At 32.9% G+C, this 17,235-nt stretch overlaps 1 protein-coding gene across 1 annotated transcript; it reads right to left on the minus strand.

Annotated features, from left to right (window-relative positions):
- Nucleotides 1–1,268: 1,268 nt before the first annotated feature.
- Nucleotides 1,269–7,984, minus strand: LOC128983161 (uncharacterized). The gene is made up of 3 exons (XM_054402340.1): nt 7,923–7,984; nt 3,067–3,357; nt 1,269–1,539 (listed from the first exon to the last, which is right to left on the minus strand). The coding sequence occupies exons 1-3, from the start codon at nt 7,923–7,925 to the stop codon at nt 1,438–1,440; spliced, it is 396 nt and encodes a 131-aa protein (XP_054258315.1). The 5' UTR covers nt 7,926–7,984; the 3' UTR covers nt 1,269–1,437.
- Between the last annotated feature and the right edge of the window lie 9,251 nt (nt 7,985–17,235).

Here is a 17,235-nt window from a genome sequence, read left to right on the forward strand (position 1 = left end):
CTTTAAAGTCTAATGCCAAAATCAAACCAGATAATACACAGAGTGAAATGATATTATCACCAAATTCATAGGCATCAAAGTTGATGTTAAGAGTGATGAATCGAATGTGTTTTCTTCAGAATTGTAGGAAACAAGTCTAGTATTTTGGAATTGAAAATAGTGTACATTTGACCATAAACGTCAATATAAAATGTAATATATAGTCTGATCCTGATCTCAAAATTGAGGCGGTTGAAGCTGTAGGGGATGTTTCCCTGGGTTCCACTTTTTTAGCTTAATGTATTAATAAGCTAATCAGCTGTCGCGCATGGTTTTAAAGTTAGTTAAATCACTTTATTTTGTTAATTTTTTATGTTAAAGGTGGAGGGGATGGAATCACTTCCTCCCAAACCGCCTAAATTTTGTGAACGGAGTATAGTCGCAAATTCAGATTTTCTTGTTTACTTATATTTTGGACTTCAAAACTGATAAACTAAAATAAGAACAACTAATTAGTGGACAACAAGAATAATTTAATTTTTTTTATTATTTTATAAAACTACTTGTACAAAATGTAAAAAATTTTACGAGCTACTTTAAAAATGTTTGTAAAAAAACTGCCTCACATTGAAGTTAAAAAATTGTGAAACATTGAAGAATTAGAAGCAAAATACTTAAAAAATCAGGCTTACCTATGAAATACAGTAGTTTATTATAGGATACTTATTCCTGAGCATTGGCCCTATAACTTAGTACAGTATTATCAATGAATACAAATTCTATTATTTTTGTATTCATCGGTAGTAACCTAAGAACTAAATCGAGTCTTTCAGTATTTTATATGGATATTATGGATTTATAAGCTTAAAACATTGATGGTCAAATGTACTTTATTTTTATTTACTTAAAATTATAACTTATTAATTTACAATATACATATAATACACAATATTATATTTATATATACAATCAATAAATACTTTATGAATAGAGGATTTTCACATGCAACATACACGATTCTCACTTTTATCATTTTTACATCATCTGACTACCTAAAAGTACCTACCTAATGAAAATACATTCCACTCTGTATAAATCATTATTAAAAAAATAGGTATATATGTTTAGTTAAGTTTTATTTTATTTTGTACAATACTTAAAGTTACCCAGTAACTTATTCAGGTTATTTATTTCCAAATCACCAATTTGGTGCAGTTATTTTAGCAACAATAATTAATATGAATAATGTGAAACATTGCCACAAGAATAATGGTTTACAGTGAGCAAGATTGGTAATGAAAATGAGTCAAGATTGTTTTATTTAAATTATCTATATCTACATAAGTGATAATTTCATCAAAGATGTTTTACTGTTTCAACAAATCTATCAAAACTAATGAGCCTAATTAAAATATCACAGTTATAAAAAGCACGTCCATCATAAAAATGTTTCTTTTGTTAGTTTGTCTTCCTCTTGGATCCAGCAGCGAAAGGCGACTGACGGTTCTTTGTTGCTTCTAGTTGAGCTTGTTGTTGTTGTTGTTGTTGTTGTTTCTTTCTCTGTAACAACATAAACTGGTGTTAACTTATACCAAATTACTTTTTCCTACAGTTATCTGACAATGTGGGCTTCCTCGCACTAAACATAGCCCGAAAAGTAGCTAATTGCTGAATTTACTTACTTTTTCCACACTCATTTTTTTACCACACTCCAGTATTTCAACCAAACAACACAAAACAGTGTGCTTTAGGCAGTAATACGTGAACACTTGAAAATAAGTGGGCAACTCTTAAAGATGCTCATGAACAGTAAAGTACCACTTTGCACACTATAGCACACAAATAACTTTAGAGTTACTAAGCCACCAAATATAAAAACAAAGGAAGCGCGGGGATGGGTGAAAAATGAATGGCAAATAAATTATAGTATTGTGTTACTAAGATCCCAGCTTGTTTTTTAGTCATAGTCGAAAAGCCAAATATCATCAGACCTCAAGAATATATTTAATGTATAAACCAGCAAACACAGAATAACAATATTCTGTTCTCACTGGTATAAACCCAGTGGGTTTATAATGGAATGGTATCTTTGTTGTTGTTTTTCACTCAGAGAAAAACAAAGATACCATTCCTGTGAAAGGATTAGAATCCCCAGAAAAGATAGATTAAACAAACCCCTTATTGATTTACAATCCTAATGGATCAGCTAAAGGTACTATTCGAGGTTAGTTTAAACTGATTAAATACAGAGAATTGTATTAATTGTTTCTTGGTCTTTAGCAGTTTTAACGAAAGATTAAAGCACATTGTAGAATCTACCCCAAAATGTGAGAGAAACATTCAGTTCACATCATCACACATACATGCACATATAGACGGCTTCAGATTTACAACAAGAGATATGAAGTCTGTTTAAATTCCTTTCCTAACTTGTCTTCAAACCAGTTCTTCACAAAATTAACACACAAATAGCACTAATTAAATGTAGAAAATTCAACCCATATTATGCTACATGCAGATATGGTAGTAAATATTCAAATTACGCTTGTTAGAGCCACTTTGTGTATTCAGCAAACTGCGTGCTAAGTTTAGAACTTTTAATATCCTGCTACTATATCTCCCTATATTTGCATGTGTATCTTGTCCTGGTCTTGTCACTTAAGTTATCTTATTGGTATACATTGGACAAGTATAAGCTAATCACTTCAATTGATTGCAATCTCAACTATATAGGCTTCTACTTCTACACTATCAATATTTACTCTGTTGGTTATTATTATCTATAACAGCATTAATAAACTGATCAAGCTTGCAACTTCCAGGTTCCAGAATACTAGGTTATGTCAAACCCAGTGATGGCGAGTAGAACGTCCCCAAATTTAGAAGGTAATAAATTAATTAATGTTTCTTATAACCCCATGCCTTCCAGGTGGATTCCCCCCCCCCCCTTACTTCTAATGGCAAATTTTCGCTACTGTTTAAACATGAGAATCATTTCATTGAATGATTTCCAAAAAAATTAAAATATTACAATGTTTGAGTATTCTAATCATTTATATTTTACAACAATAAGAGTAGTGACTGTACCTGAGCATCGAGCGCTTGTGAGTTGAGGAACCAGAAAGGTTTCTTGTCGTCAGGCCAGCTCTGCACTCGGTTGTAGAGAGCTTCAGTCTCCAATGTACCAGGGTGTAGAGCGGGTGCTGGGGTACCGGGGTTCAGGGGGGCACTGTCAGCGCCAAAACGGTTGTTCTCGTCTTTAGGAAGATATTGGGGAAGTACTCCAGGATCGGAGGCTCCGGCGTAGGGCGATCTCTGGGCCATGGCGGAGGCGATCATGCAAGCTATCAGCAGGGAAACTATACTCATCTTGGAAACCTGTGGAATGAATAAAAATTTAATAATTACTCTATGTCGAATATTGTTGAATGTATACAACAGTTTGTTTTCAAACAAATAAGATCCAAAAACATAAAAATAAAACACTAAAAAAATGCACAAAAAATAAAAGATCTTTTATTTTTTTTATAACAGTCCAACAGATTGTTGTATAAAGTAAGGAGAGACAAATTAGGAAAAACATTTCCAAATACAAGCAATCATCAGAGGAAATAATATTGTTGTGGAAATCGGTAAAAAAAACCAGCAATCATTAAGAAAACCACAACCATTATAGAAACAGCCTGTCAAATAAAAGTAATCATAAGGAAAATTGCACTCATCGTGGACATATTTAGAGTACAAGCATTCATGAAGAAAACTATTGTCATTGTAGAAAACCTTGATTATAGAGTGTAAATAATAATTTAAACTATAATTTAGTATAATTATAACTATACCTACTGAGAAAGATCTGAAAATATGTTCATAAAGAGTCAAGTTTCTTCAATAAAAAAATACCACATAACAAGTACTATAATGATTAAATCATTTTTTTAAAGTAATCATAATCATTCACACAATCTATATAAATAAAATTAGAGTTTTGTCTGTACATTGCTCAGAATTATATATTTTTAGGTTATTTTTACGTCTTATACATTAAATAAGCAGAAACGAGTCTTATCTCAATTTCTGTCTGTCTGTCTGTCTGTCTTTCCCTTTGTCTGTAACACTCAAGATGGCATTTTACGCTATCTTCTCCTGGAAAACGAGAGTACCTATCAAGATCCAAGTAATGTTAATGTATTCACTGGATTGGCGAGATTGTCTTTAGCCTTTAAAATATGGCCTCACTACTTTGTAAATAATATTACGAACGTTCAAAAATGTAGTTTTGTGCGATTTATGTCAAGTTTTCGTCCAATTTTTATTGCATAATCATCTATGAAATAACGAACAGCTGTTCGGATCAAGATTATTTTTCCTAGCTGTCACTGATATGTTTACAAATGTTGTTTACAAATACCGCAACCTTTTTCAATCACGTTTTGAATGTAAATCCCAAGTGATTTTAAACGTTTTTCTTACATAACGGATTTAATTAATCGAAAGTGCAATAATATAGTGTAATAGTGTAACCGTGTAAATGAAATTAAATAACTAGGCATCATCCAGTTCAGGAACCAGAGATTCTTTGTGTATAAATTGTTCTTGAGTTTTGATAACCAGAAAGAAGACCTTGAATCAGTGTTGTATACGGCTGGGAAACTTTAAATTTAATAATGATCGTCGCCAATGGCTTAGAAATATGGTTTCCACTCATTGACACGGCGCTTCAATGGCAGTTGTGTAAAGTGTAAAGTAAAAAATCACAACTGCAGTGGGTGATTGTAACAATGTGTTATTTTCTGTTCCTACCATTGACTATATATATATAGTCAATAGTACCTACTCACCGTGTGATGCAATCGCTGGAACATACAGCCATGCTCTTGGGTACGTACGCCTACCCAATTATTCATAACAAACTGTCGTTCGACGACGATCCTTGATACCGGTACTTTTCCCTAGAATACACGGCCTACCTACTTAAGAAATAAAATTACAAACGTCCAAAAACCCAACGTTGTGTGATTTTTGTCACATTTCCTTCTAATGTTATTAGATAGCCTTTACCAATCATTGTTTAGAGAATAGGTACGTAGGGCCTAATCTATTAAATAACAAAAAGTTGTTTGTATGAGGTTGTTTTTTTTAAAAACTGACACAGATAAGTATACATTAAAAGTTGTTTACAAATAAAGCAATTATTGGGAAATAACTTTGATTGCCGTTTTAAAACGTTTTACGAGAAAATCAAAAACCAAGAGATCAATAACCTCGGGACTTGATTAACTCATATAATTGGTCGGCTGTACTATAGTTCTCACTGTGAACGTTGGTTTTTGGTACCGGTTCTATTCCTTAGAACCGTTGGTACTGTTGGTAGTAGCAAGAATCATTTTTAAGTACCAACACATCACTGTACTTTACAAATTAGTTATCGTTGGTGTTGCACCTTATTTATTATTACAGGCGTATTCAATTTAATTGATGTCTTAACTGTACAATTTTTGCTTTTTCTTTCTTGATTCCAAAATGTTAGTTTATGCTAAGAAAACGATAACGCACTTTAGTAAAACATTTATTCAACTAACCATAATGAATTGTTAAACGCTTTACGTTGTTTATGTATCAATAGTTAGTGGCCTATTTTGGTAATATTTACTATAAATTACCAATCGTCTATACCAGGGTGGCTGGACCACCCTGGACCAGTCGTCTTCATTTCATATAGTAAGCCGTCATTTCGGGTCATCATCGGTCCAAGCAAATATACATTGTTATGATGAAATTTGATGACATTAACAAAATATTTCAGATACTAATTTTACAAGTACTTTGTTATGCTTAAAGCGTAGCAAACCCCCTAATTAAGTTCTGTCTTTTTGTGTGTATGTCTGTTAGTAAAGCATTAATGTCCTTATTTCTCAGTGTTTCACGGAAAGGACAAAAGTACCTTTATAATGAAAATGTCAACACGAATAAAGTGTTAAATTGGGAGGTTGAAGTAGTACCTTAAATACTTTTAACCATTGTGGAAGGTAACTTTCAATTATAGGCCTACATTAGGGCTATGCCTCATAGATCTATAAAGCATTTTTTAGTTTAATCATTGGATTTAACATATGGACCAACACGACCCAGGTTACATTTAATTTCGAAGCATTTGTTTTGGCTTGAAACTGTCAGTTACTGTATTTGCGAAGGTTTATATACTGTATAATAGTTTTGCCAGCATATCTGAAAATATGCAAACCAAATTCTGTTCTTAATAAAAAGGTTTCAATAACTGACTACAATAAGATCCCCGTGCGTAGAACGGGCACACAGCTAGTTCATAATATATTGTTTATTTTACACTCTAGTATCAAGGTTTGCTACAATGACAATTAATAGTTTTCTTGATGATTGCTTGTAGGCTGTACTTTAAAGATGTCCATGATGAGTACAATTATCCTTATGATTACTTGTATTTGACACTTTGACAGGCTGTTTCTATAATGGTTGTGGTTTTCTTGATAGAGTCAACTCATATTTTGAGTCAACATAATAGTGTACCAGTGTACCAAAAATATTACTGTATGACTAAACCATGTTTTCCCCTACAGGCAAATACTAAAATAAGATTGTCAATTCAAAATTAAGTACTGTATTATCTTTGACCATTAATACAACTATTAATTCTGTATCCATAGTCAATGTTATTATTGATCAATCTACACAAACGATTATGATTGAAGCTACCCAAAAAAAATATCTCCCCTAAAATAATAAAATTAGTAGACCTATCGCTAACTACTAACTGAATTCAAAATATTGTATAATATTATTGACAAGTTTATGTTTATTTATTCTTTTCCAACTTGACCTCTAATGACCTTGATTCGGAGTTTTGGGTTGCCCTTTCCTTATCTTGCAGAGTTCAAATTATATTGTTTTTGATACTGGCATCTCTATGTCTAAGTTCAAACAAATAACACACTTATCATTACAGAATTCTGCTATTAAATCTTTAAGGACCCTTTATCCTCAGTAAAATGACAAAATTCAATTTTATAATCATTATGTACTTTTATACATGTAATGAGGCCAAGTGTTAGTTTTCCAAAAACCGTTCAGAAGGTAGAGGCTAACTACATCAATCCCTAAATAATTTGACCAATGAACTTTGAAATGTTAAAGAGACTCCTTCACAAAATAATGCACCCAACATAGTGAATATATAGCTTTTTAACTAACAACAAACACGTTTTAAGAATATGGCTAGTAATACCATAGTTGTTACAATCTGTTAGAACAACAAGTTAATCAAAAACAGAAAATCTATAGCTATATCCTCATGATTTATATTAATGATACATTTTAAAGCTATCTTTGTAGGCCTAATCGTGAAGTTAATCCCTATTTTAAGACATAACTGGGAAAATTTGATATCATAATATTAATTTGTTAAAAAAAATTAATAGTAAACACCCTGTTTATTCCTAATCGTGAATGAACGTTTTTACAATAATCCCTTAAATAACATATTAACATAATAAAGGAAAATTTAAAAAAATGGTTTGTTATAATTGTATAAATCTAGCTATGGCAAAATAAATTTGTGATATTTTGCGAATTGTTAATAATTTATTTTTCTCTATTGTTTAGGTGAAGTGGTAGAACATTATGGCTATGGTAGATGTGTAATACTACAGAATACTGTAAATTTAAAAAAGCAAATTTTATCAAACTGTGTCCTCCCTTATTGCAAATTCAAAGCTTGAGTATAACTGCAATAAGCATTTTATACTTATATTCCAACCCCGTAAGAAGGACGGGTACTCTGCTAGTAACCTAATAAGAGTTAAAAAATATCTGGAATTATAAACAACCATAAACATCTACTTCAAAAAGAAGAAATAATTAGCAAAATAAGCTATGACCTTGACAATCTAGTGCAGATTCAGGAGACTCACCATGATCGTAGTTGTTGGGGTCTGCGTCTGAATGTGATAGTGATGTTCGGACGAGACACTGGTTAGTGGTTATACAAGCTTGTCTTGCCCCCACCAAACCATGGGATGGGATATCCCAGCCTAGGTACTACGTCATAACCCTTCCACGCACAGGTCCGCGGCCTATAGGGACGTCCCTAGTGACGTCATCATTGTGTTCTGAGAAAGTACGACTTTCAATCAGAAGGTTGTTTTAGATTATAAATCGGTCAATAACGAGGCAAAATGCGGGTTTTGGTACAGAAAAAAGTAGGTCATGAACTAACTAACTGACCTTTTCGACCTATATTGATTGAATTTCTTCAGCAAATACAGGGTGTCCCGTAACTCTCTGGACATAATGTATATAGCGTTATTGCTTAAGACAAACACATTTCACCATTGGAACATCGGTCTGTGGTGCCTAGTTTCCCGTCAGTCTGTATTTATGTGTGTTTTACAAAAACATTAATAACTCAGAAAAGTGGTCATGCATTTAGAAAAGAAGACATTTCTCTGTTATTATTTATCCATTCTCAACAAATGAGGTGGCATTGAAAACTACCTATAATTTACTAACTCTTTTGTCTCTAGTAATTTTTTCGTTAAGTTGACGGTTTACGTGAAATTTGGAATAAAATCATTTAAATGGCTGCAAAACTAGGCACCACAAACCCATGTTCCTATGGTGAAATGTGTTTGTCTTGACCTAAGCAATAACGTTATATTATACATATGTCCAGAGAGTTACGGGACAACTTGTATAATGCAATTTAGTATAACTATTGAATAAATAGAGCGACGAAGAAACTAGGAATAAAATGGAGAGATGATATAATAAGTGCGTGGGAGAAAGAAAATTATGGAAGAAGTCAAAATGCTACGTAATTTCGTAATAAGCAAACTTTTAACGTTTCTGAACTAACCTTAACCACAGATTTACATTTACAAATTTATCAGCAAGATTTAGACTAAAAGTTATTGGGGGTAGTTATTTCTGTTTTTGTTGAAATTACTGTATTTGCGAATTTAGAGATTTATCATTCATCCTTTCTTTATAATGATCTAGGTCCTTATTTGTAAGAGGGCCTGAAACAAATAGTGATGACCTTCTCCGCAATTTCTCGAAAGAATGCATTTCGTCATCCTAATATAAAATGACAATACAATAAGCGGGGATTGAACTAATACATATTTTTATTTTCGTAAAATGTAGTATAAAACGTGTTTAATACTATTACTACGTACTAGGATTGTCAAACCCCTTTTAACTAAACCAAAATATAAATACAGTATGCCATATTTATGTCACATCTTTTGATGACCAATGTCAAGGTGGTCTCCAATTCAAGAGAAGAAACGCACCGTTGCTCGATAAAATTGATGTAAAATCAATTAGTCATTCTCGTATCAAACCTGTTTTGAAACAGGCACTGACCTTACCAAGGTCCTCGGCTTAAATCAACAGGTCTTCTCATACAGAGTTTGTTTACTATGGATACTCTACTTCAAGTGATTGAAATTCGGTTTAATTCTAAAATATTTATTGTAGACACACAATAATGCTTAGCTCAGGTATTAATTTGGTTCAACCAGAAAGATGATGTAATAATCCACCTGAAATATAATCGCTGGAAATAGATTCGGATGGAAACTGAACTTTGCACAATGACTTAACATTAGACGCAAATGAGGAAAAAGTTAAACATTTGGAAGTTTTGACTATGTTTAGATCATTTCACATATTGATTGACGAGGGTTGGAATTTCAACCGTTCTGTGACGTTTACGATGTGTTATGTGTTTGTTGTGCATATGACCATACACTTTGGATTGGATACTACAATCACAGACAGTTAGCTCAGAACTAGCAAATAATTACATAATTAACACATAATTTAACACATCTATACTATTATAAGAAATTCGCTATAAGAGGTGGTTGCTGTATGTGTGTATGTGTGTATGGGAAAAGTAAACTCGAAAAATACTGGTCGGATTGGGCTGAAATTTGGCATGATGATAGCTCACATTCCCGATTAACATATAGGCATACTCTTATTTCAAAAATCCTTTTGGGCTCCGCCCCAGTGGCTCTGGAGTTTCCCATGTTAACCTTATGAGAAATGGAATTATTGAATCTTAACAGCTGTTTCAATTAAACAAGTTGGTTCTGTTCTATGATGTTCAATAGCATTAAAGTTACAAGGATTACCAACAGGGTGCAGCACTATTATTTCTTTTACATTTATGACAACAGCTAATTTGCAACCAAAAGGTGAGTGAGCGTAGCGAACGAACTTCAACCTGGAGGCGAGTTAGCGTAGCGAACAAGCTAACCTGAAGGCAAGTGAGCGCAGCGAACGAGCTCCAACCTAAAGGTGAGTGAGCGTAGCGAACAAACTTCAACCAGGACGTGATTGAGCCATGCGAACGAGATAATCTTGAAAATTAAGAAGTTAAACGGGGCAAAGCCCGCGGGTTACAGCTAGTAAAACATAAAATAACACATAATTAGTTGAAGTTTAGTATATGCAACAAAGTAAACTTATGATCCCATTGTAACATTAACATAAATATCTATCTTCTATTTATATAATACGCTAAGCTAATTTTTGTGAACAGAACTCCTCCCTCATTTTTAGACCAATTTTAATGATTAAAGTGTAAAAGAAATGGCCCTGATCTGTATTTTTGCAAAGTGGTTTTAATTTTTGAAATCTTTACAAGTTTGGGCAGGATTTTCCATTAAAGTTGGGTTTTGTTTTCTCCCATAAGGATGGGGGAATCTATATATCTTAGAAACTTTGTCTCCACTAATTTGAGAGAACGGCCGGGCGTAGAAGCTTGGTAGAGGTGTCTAAAGAAAGGTCTTGGTCTGTAGATGAACCGTCAAAAGAAAAACGAAGTAAATTCCCTCGGGATCTGCCCCAGTGACCTTTAAAGTTCTCTCCCCAGATTTGTTTACATTATGGCCATATTTTTAACAACACACATTAGGGAGTTGAATTAGTCAAAAAGAAGAATTTGCAATGTTATTTTTTTATTTTAAAATTGATTATGTCATGTTTTGCAATATAACGTTACATTACGAAATCAATGGAAAATCTTAATATCTCAGTAACTCTTGGATTATCTTATATCTATGTCAATTGTACGGATTGGAATTGTTGGCATGAGTTATTTCGTAACAAAGTAACAAATCACTTTAAAAGTAAATTTTTAAAGCTAAATTAAAAAGTATCGCATATATGTTTCAATATAGTACAGCAGATTTTTTACAAGAAATGGTTTTTCACGTCTGTGAACCCCTAAAATTGAATTGTATAAAGCAGTAATAAATAACTTGACGACTTTTTAAAACATGTAGGCCTATTGTGGCAGACTTTCTATTAAAACCCTCAAGCGATTTGAATAAAAAAGAATCTTCGCAAATGTCGTCATCGTTTTAATTAATTTTTGGTCTTTTAGGGATGACTTGATTTTAATTTTAAACCTCGAATTCAACGCATTTCAAAATTACTTCCAGTGTCATCAAACAATTTATACCATATTGAATTTTATTGCAACATTAAACACAGAAAAGTATTTCATTGAGTAAACTAACAACACTAATTTCCTGTAAGGCATTGTGTTGGTGTGAGAATATGATAATAGTTTCTGGTAAACTTACACAATGACTCGACACTTGCACCTGTCCGTTGCGACTTTGACCTCGTTTTTATCAGAAGTTCACGTCACTGTTGTCTTTCTGGAGACAGCCTGAACATGATGGGCGATTGCGTGTATGGAAAACACTAGTAATGATTATGGATAATTCATGAATACATACATATTCGATACCTAAAACAATCAAGGATTCTGACCACGCTCATGATGTAGTGCTGTAGGAAAAGTAGGCGATTTAGTATTCAAAAATCATCAAAAGGATGTTTCATACATCGGAACATTGTCTGTCATCTTAAAGATATATTTGTAAATTTTAACAATTATTTATTTAGTACTGTGTACCTATTTTCTTTTGTAATATTTGCTAATATTTATTATTTAAGGGGGTTGTACTCGGCAGCCTGAATTTTAATTCAAGATGGCGGATTATATGGATTGAAATATAGTTAGGGATTGAACATGCCTCTATTGTAAAAGCTCTCAACATTATAAAAATTTTTTTTCTATGATTGTGTGCATTTTGTGCTCTCAACATATCAGAGCTTGCAATGGATGGGAAATTAATTTTGAACTATTATTTAGATTTTAGAAGTTAAAATCACATGTGAAAAAGACTAATTTACGGATTTTTAAAATGATTTAGTAAATACCGTGGTAAATACTTGAAGAAACTATTGCGAAGTTTCAGTTCATCCAGGGCATAGTTTGGATCTTTGAGAATATTTTACAGTTTATTTCAACTCGATAAACACTTTAATAATGCCACGAGGTTCTTTTTTGTAGGACCATGTTTACGCGGTAACCAGCCTTGAAAGTATACAAATTCCATAAAGATTTACATTAATTTCCAATATGTAATAAATTAAACTTGTTTGTAGCATTGTGTTACTAATATAGACCTAATTAAGATTAAGACATATTTTAATTTTTTTGTCTGATGATGAATTCATATTTTTTTTCTTCACATAAACTTAATATGAGTAAAGATAATTAAAGATCTCTTAAAGGAAAACAAGGTTTTGAACAAATCATCATTTAAAAAATTGGAACCTAACCGTATATTATTAGTTATGTTTTACGGGCATTAAAAAGCGTTGAACGATAATGACAACCGGATGACCTTTATTGGCTCTGTAAATTTTTTTCAGTCAAACAAAATATAAGAGAGAAAAAAATCAAAAAGAACTTGTTAAAGGGTTATATTTTGACCACTCCCATACTATTAGTGTTTTGAATTGGAAGGTTTTTTAACTCATCCCAACAGAAATTGGTATACTCTCGTATATTATGTACCAAACCAAAAAACTCATATTTACCAGATTAATGCTTATATAGGAATAATTATGATTTATGATTTATTATGATTTATTTATGATGATAACTCTACCAGATATATAAAATTGGGTTGTTTTATTTCAAGACAACGCTGACAGTTGATAAACTATATACTGTATTTTTTAGTAAAAAAAATATTATTTGGTAATTAAAAAGGCACACATATTTCCATTCGCCCCAAAAGTATCATCACTCATCCCCGTAGTAATAATTAGTAATTTAGTGATTAGTAATAATTAGTACCTAATAAGTTTATGGACACTCCAAAAACACAGAATTAACTGAATTAATTAAGAATTAATTAATTAATTTAATATTTACTCATTTAGTTGCGATAAGCAAATAATCAGCGCTGCACCTGATGTTATCTTATCGCAAGAGGTTGATGTAATATTCATTTTATAGATTGGTACGCCCGAATTGGCGGCCTCTTCCGGTAGCATTTAGATTTCCCAGCTTCACTTTCCTTTCCTTTCCTTAACGCCATATTGTTCTGTTAGTCTTTAAACAAGGGTCCCATTTTTAGCGATTTAAATTATAATTACTTGTTTTATAATTGTGAGATTTGATAATATTTTGTCAAGAAAACTTTTAATAACATGTAGAGTAAGTAATTTTTGAATAATTCTCATTGGGAACAGGGTTTTGTTGTTGATTTCAATCAAATACGTCTAGGTACCTCAGACTAGGCCTGATATCACCCATATTTGGATTTTATTGTTTTTATCAAGGGTAATTGCATTATTTGTTCGCAGCGAGCGTGCGTGAATACAATAATAATAATAAATATATGTTGGTATGTGTTTTAATTGACGACGAATATGATAATTTGTGAGGAATTGCTATTTTTAGTTTTGGTTTCATCTTTAGACTTGATAACGAAGGCCGCCGTTGAATTATGTTAATTATTCATTTTTTAGTGATACATTTTTTGGAGATGTTTTATGGTTGCTTATAAGTGAATTTTATGTAACAGCCTATGTTATGTTTGATTTACCGTAAACAATACTATTTGGTAATTAAATATTTTTTATCTACGAATGATTTGTAATATGATCTTTATCACCGCGATTATTAATAATTGTTTATGATCATTCCAAGCCGAGGCCATTTTAAAGCTCTCTTCTCATTGGTTGATATAGTTTTTAGGGATTATTTCAACGTTTGTACATGCTTTTAATGAGTTAGTTATTGTAAATAGCCAAATATTTTGAAACTAATCTATTATAAAATGGATTCTTTATGTAGGTAACTTTTATTTTATGTTATTTAATGTACTTATATGATATTTTCCGCATTTTTTGAGGCAGGTAACGAAAACTCAAATCTTTAGCCTAGGTTTGGTCATGGGATAGGCTACGACATCAAGATTATTGTAGAGGGTTAATGCTACTATAAAACTATTTAATTTTATATCTAGGTTGTATATAGCAGTGAGCTATGTCATCTAGCCTATATTTCAGTCAATCTAAAATGAAGAAAGTTGTCTGGTGTTTATTTCAATTAAGCCTACTAGGAAATCCTCTCAATAACCTAACATTTTAAAATGGTGTACTTGACTTCTTAATTTATTCAAACGGTTTATATTTAATTTATGAGATATCCATCGCTGATCCTTTCTAGATATAAGGTATTGTGAAACCACAGTAATCAATTTGATGCAACCTTATTTAAAACAGCTATGGAATTTTAAATTTAATAGAAACATTAAATTGTAACTTTTACTTATAACCTGTTTTAGTCCCCTTGGGTTTATAACAATTTTTAAAAGGAAGTTGAAGGGTTGTTTTGATAATTTGTATAGCTTATATTGGCTATGAACTGGTAATTGTTTAAAAAAATATTATCATTTAGCCTATTTTTAACAACTTTTGTCCTACCTTCCCCTTAGTCCATGTAAATAAGATTTGATGTTTTAAGTACCGGTATTCAGAGCCTACTTAATCGAAAGTTTTCCAATTTGATAATACTGTATACAGGGTGGCTGAAAAGTAATTTGCCCTTAAATTTTCCAACCATTTGATATATTTGAAATTGGTATGCGACAACCTTCTTAGATATGAAGGACTACAATAATTATTGTTATTTTTTTATTTTCCCCTTAGGTCTAGGTGGTAGCTCAAAATGTTCAATCGGGAAGTAAGAGCAAAATGTCAATGGGGAGACTTTGGCAAAATGACACCAACAATTAAAATCCAATTAACATGAGGGTGGCTTAAGTAACTTGCACCCTTAACTTTTTAACTATTTGAGATAATTAAAATCAGTTTGCGGCAATCTTCATGGACATGAAAGGCTACAACAATTATGGGTAATTTTGAAAATTTTATTGAAAGGGATTGTAAATTTTGCTTTGCAATAATATATTCCCTAACTGTCAGCAAATTACCTCTGTATGGTATCCATTTTGTTACACAACACACACACTTTACACACTAATTTCACAAGGCCACACACCAACACAACACTCACAAAATTACACAAACACATTTAAAGGAGCACACGAACTGTTAACAATACAATAATAATTAACACATGTGCGTCGCAAACGGCTACTGCACCACAACTAACACACCTGCCTAACTGTACTGTGTTATCAAAACTCGCGTTATCAGCACTGCGTCAAAAACTTGATTTATCGCGTTTTATTCGAAAAAAAAAAAATCAGAGAGAAATTGAGTTTTTATTTGCTGGCAAATAGTGATATTTGTACTTTTTATCGCCCCAGAGCCAAGCGATTAGACTATACGGGGCTTCTATTGTCTTGTGGCTGTTGCAAGATAACGTCTATCTCTTCTCGAATGGTACTGTTCTTTTTTACTTGTATATTTTTTCTGTATCTCGTTGACTTAAATAATGTTATAATTTTGTTTGAAATTTCACGAATCATACTAATATTGTGAAAGTTTGTGTGTTTGTTTGTATGTTTGTTTGAAGTTCAATCACGCATTAACTAATGGTCGGATTGAGTTGAAATTTGGTACGATGATAGCTCACATTCTCGATTAACATATAGACGTATTCTTACCTAAAAAATCCTTTCGGGCTCCACCCCAGTGGCTCTATAGTTTCCCATGTTAACCTTATGAGTGGAAACAGGTCTGCGTAGTAGGAAGTGGTGAAGGAAGTAGTAAAGGCGAGCAGTCTGGAGTGTAAAAACTGTTAATGACGATTAGATTAAGGAATCTGCAATCCTAAAATGGTATGGGAAGGGAGGGAATCAGGTCCGCGACGTAGGAAGTGGTGAAGGAAGTAGTAAAGGCGAGCAGTCTGGAGTGTGGAAACTGTTAATAACGATTAGATCAAGTTATCTACAATCCTAAAATGCTATGGGAATAGAGGGAAACAGGTCTGCGACATAGGAAGTGGTGAAGGAAGTAGTAAAGGTGAGCAATTCTGGAGTATGAAAACTGTTAATGACGAATAGATTAAGGAATCTGCAATCCTAAAATGCTATGGGAAGGGAGGGAAAAAGGTTCACGACGTAGGAAGTGGTGAAGGAAGTAGTAAAGGTGAGCATTCCGGAGTGTGGGAACTGTTAATAACGATTGGATCAAGTTATCTACAATCATAAAATGCTATGGGAAGGGAGGGAATCAGGTCCACGACGTAGGAAGTGGTGAAGGAAGTAGTAAAGGCGAGCAGTCTGGAGTGTGGAAACTGTTTATGACGATTAGATTAAGGAATCTTCAATCCTAAAATCCTATGGGAAGGGATGGAAAGAGGTCTGTGACATAGGAAGTGGCGAAGGAAGTAGTAAAGGTGAGCAGTCCGGAGTGTGGGAAGTGTTTATTACGATTAGATTAGGGTATCTGCAATGCTAAAATGCTGTTGGAAGGGAGAGAAACAGGTCCGCGACGTAGGAAGTGGTGAAGGAAGTAGTAAAGATGAGCAGTCTGGAGCCTGGGAACTGTTTATGGGAATTACATTAAGGTATCAACAATCTTAAAATGCTACGAGAAGGGAGGAAAACAGGTCCATGACGTAGGAAATGGTGAAGGAAGTAGTAATGCTAGCAGTGCAGAGTGTGGGAACTGTCTGTGGCATTTATGTATCTGCAATTCTAAAATGGTATAGGGAAGGAGGGCAAACAGGTCCACGACGTAGGGAGTGGTGAAGTAAGTAGTGAAGGTGAGCAGTGTGGAGATTGGGAGTGGATTAATGTATCTGCAATACTTTTCAGAGTAAACTTATAACTTTCCCCGAGGAAAAGCTCGGTCCCCAGGTACTAGTATTAAAAGGTTATACGGTTTACCAACAGGGTGAATCACCATTAGTTCTTTATTCATTTA

This window comes from Macrosteles quadrilineatus, unplaced genomic scaffold (assembly GCF_028750875.1).
Source record: "Macrosteles quadrilineatus isolate MER2022 unplaced genomic scaffold, UCM_ALF_1.0 Scaffold_1__1_contigs__length_201487025, whole genome shotgun sequence".
NCBI classification, from domain to species: Eukaryota; Metazoa; Arthropoda; class Insecta; order Hemiptera; family Cicadellidae; genus Macrosteles; species Macrosteles quadrilineatus.

What these genes read in the sequence shown, in the direction of transcription:
- LOC128983161 (XM_054402340.1), bottom strand. An exon ending in CACAAGCGCTCGATGCTCAG is followed by an intron (nt 1,540 to 3,066) that starts GTACAGTCACTA and finishes ATGTTGTTACAG; the next exon opens with AGAAAGAAACAACAACAACA.